The sequence below is a fragment of the Sciurus carolinensis genome, chromosome X (assembly GCF_902686445.1).
Source record: "Sciurus carolinensis chromosome X, mSciCar1.2, whole genome shotgun sequence".
Classification (NCBI taxonomy): Eukaryota; Metazoa; Chordata; class Mammalia; order Rodentia; family Sciuridae; genus Sciurus; species Sciurus carolinensis.
Window position 1 is genome coordinate 115361364 of NC_062232.1, and position 12031 is coordinate 115373394.

Here is a 12031-nt window from a genome sequence, read left to right on the forward strand (position 1 = left end):
TGACAGTGGAAGTTGTGGATTCAACAGTCTCCTGTTCAGTCTCATAATTGAGGGCTGGACCCTTAGCCTTGCCTGAGAGGAGAAACTGCTATTTTGAGGCTCACTGGAACCCATTCCATTCTCTTCTAAATACTCTGAACTAAGCAGTGGAATACTGAGCTTTAGGGAACTCTTTCGCATCAGGTTGACTGCCTGATGATAGTTTTATTTGAGCTTTCAAGTCCATTTATTTGCATTGACAGCAGTTTGCTAGAAAGGCAAATTCATTTCTGCAGCAGAAAAAAAAAGCCATCACCTGGATGTCATTCACAGATTAAGGTGAAGGCAGCCACATGCACATCTCATGGTGGCCATCTTTGAACATCTTGAAAGTGTATAAGTCAGTATTTAGCTTGATTTTGGAGTGCAAAGTAGAGAAAGAGCACTATACTTTGATTTAAATGGGGCTAAATAGCTCCCTGAGTCTCCTAGTGTAGGCCCATGAATACCACTTCGGAAGCATGAGACATGCAGTTCCTTGCACCACTACTGGTGAGACTATTAGAAGAGGAGCTGCTAGCAGGTCAAGAACTTTGACTGAAGAGGGACTAGGGCCTGATAAGTTTTAGACATATTTGCTCATCTCATTTGTGTGCTGTGTACATGTAATGGCTGCATTAGAGATATAGCTTTTTTATGACAATGGGGCTTAAGAGAACATGCTCTTGTTCTATTCTGTAAACTCTGGTAAGTGGGGAATAAACTGTGGTGGGTGTTGGGGAACTAGGCCAGGCTGAGCTGTGCTGAGGGAAGTGTTCTGGGCTGGAATAGTAGGGAAACAGGGGCTGAAGCCCAGTGGAGGTGACCCAGGTGTTGGGAAAGTACTGTTTCCTAAAAGCAATGACCCCCTCCTGCTTAAACACCATTGCCTTTGGAATGAAGTTCAGAATTTGAGAGCCCCACAAGCCATCTGGCTCCATGTTCCTCTTTGCCCAATTCCACATTTTGAAATCCTTGTTGTTTATAGAGGACCAGGCTAATGCTCCTCTTCCAGCAAGCCTTTTCTGAAGACAACCCCTTCATCCCACTACATATTCTTTATATTGGAATATTGAAATGTGAAATATGGGAGTTCATCTATTTCATTCTACTTTGTGGTATACCAAGTTATTTATTTTCTGCCTCCTTCCTTCCAGAAAGGAGAAGATATGGAAATCTAGTCCTGGGCGGTGGTCACTGTGTTCTCAAGGAGCTCAACATAGGAACCAGATACACACATAAAATTGGACTTTATTTAGCATATTTCAGAAGGATATACCAAGGACAGATTAACAGCACCTATTTAAGAAACACAAACATTATTTAATAATACTTAGTTAAATCACAAACCTCAACCTCTCTGCATTCCCCAAGCAGGAGTCTGTTATTCTTGTCCAGTAAAAACTGCATTGTAACCATTTTAGAAAGGATCCAATTAAAGCCAACCAATATATGAAACCTTGCCCTGGGACAGAGTCTCTGGGACTACTGGCCCATGTAACAGTATGGATTCATGAATTTGATTAGGGTGTGAAGGGATTTCTCTTCTTGCTGAGGGGAGGAGGATAAAGTCCACCCCTTTTGTGCACCTGAAGGTAAGTTGTGCCAATGGGAACTTGGCCCCCGGATTGTAGTGTGACAATCCTTTGAAAAGGCACTTTTAAATTACAAATCTCTGTTTTAAAAGGAAAAAGAAATGTTTAAATTTAAAATGTGAAGTATTAAAGAAAACTGTTTCATTGACTGAGTGCATTTTTTTCTGTTCTCAGTCTCAGAGTAGCACATAAAATTTGATATTAAAGGCAGTTTTAGAAATAATTTAATTAGGGTACATATATGTAGATTTTGTATATATAATATAGTTTTCTCATTGTAATATTTTTGTTCTGAAAATATAATAAAATTATTTCATAGTTCTCTTTTTCATTCATTACAAATAACATTGATTTACAATTATAATTCTCAAACACCATAGATATGACCCCAGAGGAGTCCCAATGTCTCTTGGTTTACCCATCCATGCTCCATCTTGTCTCTCAGACAACCAACCAAAGGAAAAACAACCAGAGCAGCCTTTTTCCGGGTTTTAGTGCTGCTCCAGGATGGTCACGATGTATCTGCTATATGCAAGTCCCTGTCATTTCACCGTCAGGTACTTGTTACTCGTTAGGACTTGAAAGTGCAGTATTCTTTTCATCTTGCTAACAGGACTCCAGTCTCCTATCCCAGGGTCCTTTGTGATGGGGAAGGTATTGTCTTCTTTGATTCTGCATTCTACACATTCAGTTAATGGAAAACAGGCATACTAATGCCAAGTGTGTTGTGGAGAACTACCAGCGAGAACTTCAGCTAAGATGATCAGTTCACATTAATGACCAGTTGTACCAGAATAAGTCCTTGCCTGCCATATTCTGTACCAGGGATTTAAGGAATGAAAGGCACCATTTCCCGCCACCCCACCTTGAAGCCATCTTACATATCCTTTAGTATACACTTTTAAAATAAAATTTAAAAAACAAATGTACTATTATCTACTTCAAAAACTGACCAAGTTGTGGTCACACATAGAATTCTGCATGCATTTTATTAAGTAACTTTACATGTACATACTACCCATTTTTGAGAATAACACTATCTACGAACATAAACAATCTAATATCTAGCACCTTATCTTCAAGAACACTTATATTTTATATACAGTTATAGCTTACATTTAGGAGAATTACTACAAAAGAGAATACACCACTGAAACAGGACGAAAATACCAAACTTTTAACATTAAAGTTGTAACACAGATGAAGCGGGGGGGGGGGGGAATCCACTCAAGTTTGAAGCACCAAACTAAAACCAATCTTATTTTTTGTCTATTTTAGAACAAGAGATATACAGTAATTAATCCTCAGGCAGAGCAAACCTTCTGTAAATGTACAAGTTCATGTGGCTTCCCCTTGGTGTGTATACTCTGAGATATGGAGGCTTTGGGAGGCAATGATGGAAACACCTAACTCCTATTGGCAACCTTCATTTACCTTGAGGATTCTTATCCTACTTAACAAGGAGCAGTGAACTTGCCAGTGACCCAGCAGTCAGTGACCAAGTTCAGTGGGTTTTAGCTTTCCTTTGTCTTCCTCCTGCCTTCAATATTTTTTTGCTTATAGTAGAAGACCGGTATTAAGCAAGCTGGGCATTTGTCATAGAGGAAGAGACTGTATATAATTGTGGTAACGGTTTCTCTTCTTTGGGGGTCTTAGGCTATGGTCTGCCCTTTCCAGCTCATGCTTCTGTCTCCTCATGCCTAAGTTTGGAGGGGCTTTGAGGGGCCAAGAGCACCAGTCCAGCCCACAGAAAATAAGACAGAGACAGAGATAAGGAGGAAGAGGGTTAGAAACTGTGATTGGCCAGATTTTCTCTCCTTATCTTGGCACCTGGCTAGCAGTCAACTGTTCCTTTAATCTTTTGTCTGCTCTAGAAGGAAAAGACTGTTTTACTCAGAGAAAGCTCTCCTGAAAACATGGGGTTTGACTTAAAGAGGAATACAACAGAAAATACATTGAGGTTGATTTTTTTCTCAAAATATGGGGGAGGGAAGTTATGAGACAAAAATGCAATCCAATAGGTCAAATTGTTACTTTCTGCTTCATCCTAATGACCCCTGAGGGTTTTATCTTAGGGAGTTCAAATTACTAGAGGATGCATAATCTTTTCTCCTTCAAATGGTATGTTTCAGACACTTAAAAAGTTTTTGGCAAAATCTAAGAAAGCAAGCCTAGTTCAATCATGTAAATTATTTTTCAGGTAGTATGAAAAATTCTTCTGAAAACTTAACCTAACTTAATTGGCTAGTTATGTATAAAATAAGGCAATGTTAGGCACCTTATAATTTTCTAGGAAAAAGTTTTTAGTGCTTTTTTTGCTGAAAAAATTGGACAGTATCTACAGGATTGAATGTGCTCCCAAACTGTTTTGTATCTGATGCCTTTTTTGGTAAGAAATGAGGTGCCTACCTCTTCCTAAATCATAAAATGGCACTTTTCCTTACCTGTTGAGTTTGAAGTAAGTATCCCATCATCTCTAAATTGGATTGGAGTTGGGGAGGAGACAGAAAAATACCTTTAATTCCTGGTCAATCTCTGGTTCACTTCTCTCCTTCCTGCTTCCGTGGTCCACCAGGACCCTGTGAATCTCACAGTTTTGGGTTTAGAAGGGATGGGTGCGGAGTGGGTCAGCACACAGAGCTTCGAGCATGGGGTATTCCTGAAGGGCTGGCATGGCAGGGGGAAGCAGAATGAAGCAGTAGAAGGCAGTGGACATGGTGGCAAGAGGTAGGCAGGGAGCTGGAAGCGCTGAGGACTTGCTAGCAACTGGTATTTGTGATGTCTTAGAGAAGAAGGACACTCGCATCATAGAAATCACAAAAGCCCAGGGCTTGGTCCTTATTTCTGCCTTCCCAAGCTTGTTGAAATTGGTGTGTTAGTCAAAGCACCTGCGACTCCTTGGCAAACTAGATGCTCTATTATTCTTAAATAAGGAAATCATTAAATTTAAAATCACATCATTTCAAAGTCTGGCTTGTCTAGCCTCTGCACTTTAATGGGATTTTTTACTGCACATATGAAGTGGCCTTGGCAAAAGAATACATCCTTTAAAAACATTTAGGGAAAGCTATTGCACATGAGGATCTGTGAGGCTAATGATGACATTTTTTTGTGTGCTTTCAGATTTTCAAATGGCAAAACAGTATGTGCAGTAAAACCTCATTAAATTGATCGTGCTTTATTCAAAATAGCACAAAATTTGAAGCAGTTGCTATCTCCAAGCTAACCAGAGGCCCTATTGTTCATTAAGAAGAAAATGTCATCAAAGCAGAATATCCTTAATTCAAAGGTACTCTTTTCCAGCCTCCTATTTTCAAAAGGTCTTCACCCTTTGAAGAATCCAATTTGCCAAAAGAAGGGTTGATGACCAGAATAGGGAACTTTAAAAGGAATTGGGGAGTCTCGGCACCCTGGAGAATGTTATGTGTGCTGTTAAATGGACTTACCACACTTGTACAGGCTCTGGTTCCATTTTGGTTTGGGATTTTGGCAAACAATTTTCTCTGATACACTTTGAAGGGGTTGAGCTTTAAAAATAAAACAAGAAGTTCAGTTTCAACAAAATGTTGGACACACTGTTTGAAATTCTGTTTCTTACGCAGATAAACAAGCATGTGTACCCAAAAGACAGGCTATAGCTATGTTGAATTCCTTTGATCATTATAGTCCTGGAATACCCCTCCCTCCACGAGAGCCATTCCTTCACCCAGATGTCCTTTAAGGACAGGTCAATACAAGAATTTGGCAATAAATCAGTATAATAAATTTATGACTATTCATTTGCTTTATAAATTTGGATAGGAAAATAAATGATAGTGTGAGGATTAACGTCAGCCCCAGTGCATTGTCTGAATCACAAGTTCTAAGTTAATGGAGTTGGAATTAATATGGTTTTCATGAATATATTGATTTGACAGGTCAGATCAATTTTATTCAATTCTATCCCCTCTCATTTTCTACATTCTGAACATGGCAGTCCCAAGTTTCCAGGCAGATTTAGTCACAGCCCAAATACATTGCTGTTTACCTCTCCCTCTTGAGAAGTGCATGTTGGAATCTGTGAGGAGGAAGAGATAAAAGAAAATATAAATGAGCTGGGCATTTATATCAATGAAAAGTTGAATTCTAAAACATGGTGATCACACAAGATGAGGCTAAAATCTGAATATGATCATCTTTACATACAACCACCTGTTTAACCATTTTTCAACCAAATACTCCCTCCTCTTCATCCACCCATATTAACACTGAATTTCTTCATGACCAGCTAGTTGGCTGTAGAGCTGTTTAATTTTGTTTTCAAGTCACTACCCATTTTCTTTTGGTTCCATGTTATTTGGTCTTTAGGTAGGTCCTGTGCCCTCTAAAATGCACAGGTATACCCTTGCCCAAAGTGATTTCAGACTTTGGAATTTGAAAAATCTCACTCTGTATTCACCCTAGGGATACTTTACTTATTCTGGAGGTTTCCCCAAAGTGATATATTTTAATAGCAGTAATTAGGACAGGTCTAACTAGAATGCTTTGATTTCAGATTTTTTGGAATAGACCAGGTATTGTAAAACCTTTCTCTCTGTCATTTATGACTCTCTTATATTTCTCTCCTGCATCTGCAGAGAGCTTAAAAGTCTTGGAGAGAGCCACAGGTTGAAAAGACATGGGTGTATATGGAAAAAGTTTATCCTGCCTTACTTGTCTCCCGCGTGGACATCCTATTTCTTCAGTATGAGCTCACAGACACAAGACATTTCTGATGGGTATATCACCTTACTAGGTACTGTGAGATTTTTAAAGAATTTTGGCCACTCCTAGTTTAAATTTTTTTCTGGAAATACTTTTTGACCAAAAAAGCTTATTTGAAATAAAACAAAGCACAAGTGATGGACAGAGATCTGGAGGATTTTCATGAGCATCCCAATTCAGTCACAAGAGGGAAATTATAAAATAATGGCATGATTTGTCTCACTATTATTCAAACAAGAGAAAACATTTTAGTGTCAATTGACAATTTTCCATTTGCATGGAGAGAATTCAGTCCCAGACCATGTATCCCAGCATTTGAGAGGAAAAAAAAAAAAAAAAAACACCATTTGTTTAACCCCATGGATGTGTGTTATTTCTCCATCCATTCCCTTGGACCAGCTTCCCATTTCATTTATGCCCTTCAACTTCTCTGGATCCCTTTAGGGGATCCAAAAACTTTCTTGGTATTTTTAACTACAGGATGCCCTTAGTCTTCATTTGCACAATAGTCTGCACCAGATCGTGGGTCTCTCCATTTCAGAATTTGACTCATACTTTGATCGGTCCATAAGACTATTTATTGGGCTCCATGAATGATTGAGTCCATTGCTTTTCTTTCATTTGAACATAAAGCGTAGCCCTGGCCCATGAGCTCCTGAGGGCTATGTAGTCTTAAGTCCACAGGCATCATTTTTCTTTCCTTTCCCCTCAGAGCCAAAGCTGGCACGTTGCAGCTCTGGGGAGACAAGCAGAATACCAAGTACAGTTACAATATGGATAGCCCTTGTTGCTTTTAGAAATTTAGAGCCTAATAATTTTGGTGGGGGGAATTTCAGTCAGAATCCTCAAGTCCATGCTTTGAGGGGCACACTGACCCAAGTTCCCACCTCTTCCACATATTTATCTACCTTGTAGTGAAAAGGAATGTGTGTGCAACAGCTTTGCCTGAAATGGGATGGGTTGGCATTAATGGGAGTGTGGGTGGTCCATTGAAAAGAAAGCTGCTCTTGTTTACTGTCTTGTGGACAGTTCAAGATTTGCCTTAGAACCAACTTCAAGGTGAAGTAGCAGAATCATGGGAAGGGACAATCTTGCCTTCTGTCCCGCCCTCTGTGCCAGCTTCGGTTGCAGGTAGGTCTGGGTGGCTGTCTTCTTTGGGGGGCTTTTCCTTGCAGAAGAACTTCTTCAGCATATCCTGGATTTCCTTCTTGATGGTCTTGTGCATGTAGCCATAGATGTAGGGGTGGATACAGCACTGCAGGAAGAAAAGCCAGATTATTATGGTGATCACCCACTGTGGCACCTTGGTTTGGACATCCACCCACACAGCCAGGACTGCTAGAAAGCAGTAAGGCCCCAGAGATAGCACGTAGGAGAAAATGATGAGGAAGATCACTTTAGCAGCTTTGCACTCATAGCACCTGGGCAGAGGAGGGTTGCTGTTGCTGTTTCGACGGCTGGGTGGGAGGCTCTCTGGGATATTCACTGCTTCGACATCATCCTCACTGAAATTGATGTCATCCTCCCCAAACTCCATGTCATCTTCACCCAAGTCGATGTTGCACTGGCCAATCTCTATGCGGTCCTTGTCTGCCTTCAAGCTGCTGTCCTCAACTTTGGTGCCACCTTTCTTACCCTTCATTCTGCTGTCACTGACCTCCTCGGTGCCCCCAGCCTCCACAATACCCTCGATGATCTCCACATTTCCTTCCTTGACCTTCAGGCTGCTGTCCTTGGCCTCCAGGGGTTCCTCATTGGCTTCCACTCTGCCCTCCTTGGCCTTGACCTCACCTCCATCCTGGCCGTGGACCTCGCTCTCATCCTGGAACTCATCCTTCTTCCTTCCTCCCCGTTCGTCCTCATTCTCCACACAGTCCTTAACGCGAACCTCCAAGCTGTGGCTCTTGTTGTACAGCAGAGCATGCTGCCGACGGGCTGCACCAAACACCACGGAGTAGCAGGCAATCATGACAACCAGTGGAATGACGATGAAGGACACCACACTGAGAATGGTGTAGCTGGGGCTGGCCCCCCAGATCATGGAGCAGAGGGCATTGCGCTCATCAAAGGCAGCCTGGCCCCAGCCATAGAGTGGGGGTGTGCTCTGCAAGATGGCCACGATCCAGGTGCCATAGAGAAGCATGTAACCACGGCGATGGGTCATCTTGGATGGGTAGGAGAGAGGGTGAATGATGGACAGATACCGATCTATGGACACCACAACAATGGTGTTGACACTGGCGAAAGCGAACAGGTGGGTGAGGCTAACCAGGGCTGTACAGAAGTGGCTGTTGAGGGGCCAGAAGAGAGGCACGGAGGTGGCCACCACCCAGGGGGCCACGAGAGAAATTTGTAGCAGGTCGGTGACGAGGAGGTTAAAGATGAAGCGGTTGGTCACCTGCAGCAACTGCGGCTTGCGCTGCAATACCAGCGCCAGCACTACATTGCCGATGAAGGAGGCGGTGAGGAAGATGAGCAGCACGCTCGAGCGGATGATGCCATGAGCCAGGCTAATGGGCATTTTGGAGAGGGGCATGCACGCTTGGCTGCTGTTGCTCTCCCGCGTGCTGTTGGGACAAGTGGATGTCATGGTGATGGCAGGCAAACGAGAGATAGAGTGCAGGGTCAGTGAAGTCACCGGTGGGCAGCGAAGGGGTGTACAGACCGCACACGGTATATTTGCTGGGGATGAAAAAGACATGCGGGCGGGTTAGTCCCTTGCCCGGAGAACCCTCTACGTCCAGCAGGATCCCTCCCTCGGTTCCCTGAGCGGTCACAGCACCAACCAGGGCAATTTCTCTGACTCCTTCCCCAGCTCTCAGAGTATCTCTGCCTGCCTCTTTTCACTGTCTCTGATTTCCACTCGTCCGTCTCTTCTGCTAGCGCGCGCGCGCGCGCGCACTCTTAGCGCATCTCCCACAGTCTCTGACTTTTTTGGTCTCTTCAGCTCGCTCTCTCCCGCTAGCGCATGCGCGTGCGCTCTCTGTACCTGTCTGTTTACAATCACAGATCTCTGTCTCTCCAGTGTCTCGCTAGCGCACTTTTCTTGTGTCTCTCAGAGTGTATGTGTCTCTCCGTGTCCTCTGATGCTCTCTTATCCTTGTCTTTCACGCTGTCATCTGTTTCTTGTCTCTCACTAGCACGTGCACAGTCACTCTGTCAGTCTCTGTCGCTCCCTTCTCTGTCTGTTATTCCTATCTCTCCCTCCCACTCTCAGTTTCTCTGTCTCTCAGTCTCTTGCACCGGCCCACTTTCTCTGTATTTGCATGTATGCCTCTCCTTCCTGTCTTTCTTCCAGTCTCGTCCCTGTCTCTTCTGGTGGTGTCTCTGTTTCTCTCTCTGTCTGTCAAGCTCCTGCTTTTCCATCTCTGATGCTGTCTCCTCTCTCCATTCCTCTCTCAATGATTTTCCCCGACAGTCTATCTCTGTGGTTCTCAAGCACACTCGTTCACTATGGCTAGCTGTATATGTGTCTCTGCAAGTCTCTGAGTCTCTCCAACTCTCTTGTTTTGATGTCTCTTTCCGTTCTATCTCTATAGGTCTCCTTTTTTTTCTTGTCTCTCACTGTCATGTATGCATTTGTTCTTTTTCAGATCCTCTCCTCTCTGTGTCTATCTCTGTCTCCCCTTGTGGTTTCTGTCTCGCGGTGCCTAAATTCTGCCTGCCTATCTCTCTCTGTTGGTCTCTTTAACACTCCACTTGTCTCATCTGTCTCTGTATTTCTCAAGCTATCTCTCTAACGTGTGCACTCTCTCCTTGGTTCCTCTGTCTCTCTCGCCACGCTGGGACTCTCCTTAAACTCTTTCTCTGTATCTTTGAGTTGTGTGCGCACCTCTGTCTCTTTCCATCTTTCCCTGACTGCCTATCACCTCGGTTTTTCTCTGGCTGGATCTCTGTCTCTTTGGATCTCTGTCTCTTTGTCGACTTTATTTTGCCTACACGACCACCGCGGACTTTGAGCTAATTTCTCAGCAATGCAGTAGCAGCTTGAGAAAGCACAGAAGATGTCTATTGCACTTCCCCACCCACAAAGACAGCATCCTCTCTGCATTCTGTATTCTCCATCCCGCTTGGTGTCGGGAGCACCAGAAGAATGGAAGAGGAGGCAGGGGTACCGGCGGTGGGGAGAGTTTGAGAGGGACAGAACGAGAGAGAGAGAGAGAGAGAGAGAGAAAGAGAGAGAGAAGGAGAGAGAGAGAGAAATATGAGAGTCAGAGAAAGAATGAGAGACTTATAGAGGAAGTGAGACAGAGGGAAAGAGAGAATAAAGAAAAAAACAAGCGCATGTGAGTGAGAGAATGAGAAAAACAGAATAAGAGACAAGAGTGGGAGACTGAGATAGGAAGAGATGGAGACAGTAAAAGCAAAAATGAGAGTATAAGAAAACACGATGAGAAGCAGAGAAAGAGGAAAAGGATGAGAAAAAAGGAGAGAACTGAGGAGGAAGGGGGAAGAACGCAGGAGAGAAAGTGCGAGGGAGAACGCGATGGAGAAGATCGCGGATGCAGTGGAGAAAGGGCCGCTCCGAGGGCCACTGCGCGCAGTATCTCCGCGGCCGTCTGGACGCAGCAGACGGGGCGTCCGGGGCTTCCGAGATCAGGAGCTCGGGGGCCGGCTGGGCGCGGGGGACCCCAGCGCCCGGAGCAGAGCCGAGCGGTTTACCTGTTGCTGCTGGAGGCGTCGCGCTGCGGGAGCTGCGTGCCGGTCCCCGGAGCTCGCCGCGCTTGTCCCAGCAGCCTCTCGGGGCGCGGGAGGCTGCGAGCTCGCACGGGGCGGCAGGAGCGACTGGCGCGGCTAGAGCGGGGCACCGCGCCTGTGCCCGCACGTCCGGCCGGCGCGCCGAGCTGCAGGCTCTGAGCGGTGGCGGGGGCGCGCGGCTTCTTAAGGCAGCGCGGTGCATTCACCTTGCGGCGCCCCCCTCCCCTCGGCCCCCGCCCGCGCCAGTGACGCACGAGGCCACCGGCGCCCAGAAGAGCTGGGCTGGCGGGTCGCGGGGCGGGGGTGGTGCACCGCAGTGGTCCCTACTCAGATTTTCTCACCCAGCGTCCCACCCCAGGCGCCCGGAGCTCACCAAGACCTCCCAGACTGGGGTTGTCACCAGGCAGGGCTGATTTTTCAAGCCCGTGCCCTCCTAGCTCCTGGATTTGGGGCTTGGTCTCTGTCACAGCCTTTCCAAAGAGAGGGTCCAGGATTCTGGCCCAGATCTCTGAAGATCCCCCAAGCTATAAACTGTCCCAGGGCCGGGGAGAAAGGAATTGTGACTTTGACGTCGACGATTTTTCCATGAATTTCTCTGGCTCCCAGAAAGAGCTAAACAACAGTGTCTTTCCTAGAAGTTATGGGAGCATTTCATCTAAGGCAAGCTGCATGATTATCCACTGTATTATTTGATTGATGTCTGTCTGCAAGTCAGTCGGGCATCTCTCTCTCTCTCTCTCTCTCTCTCTCTCTCTCTCTCTCTCTCTCTCTCCCTCTCTCTCTCTCCTACTGTGTTTAGATGTTTACATTTCCCCCAGCCATGTGAGAGAAGTACTGCTATTATCTTCATTTTATAAAAACAGAAGCAAAAGCAAAGAGAGATTACCCTACTTGCCCAAGTTCAAGTAAATATTGCATTTATCTTAGTATCTAAAACATTCTGACCTCCTTCAAACACATATTGAGGGTTTGGCACT

At 44.9% G+C, this 12031-nt stretch overlaps 1 protein-coding gene across 1 annotated transcript; it reads right to left on the bottom strand.

Annotated features, from left to right (window-relative positions):
• Positions 1 to 7410: 7410 nt before the first annotated feature.
• Gpr101 (G protein-coupled receptor 101) lies at positions 7411 to 8946 on the bottom strand. Its single transcript, XM_047535134.1, has one exon. It carries the CDS (start codon positions 8944 to 8946, stop codon positions 7411 to 7413), a length of 1536 nt encoding a protein of 511 aa, XP_047391090.1.
• Positions 8947 to 12031: the final 3085 nt, after the last annotated feature.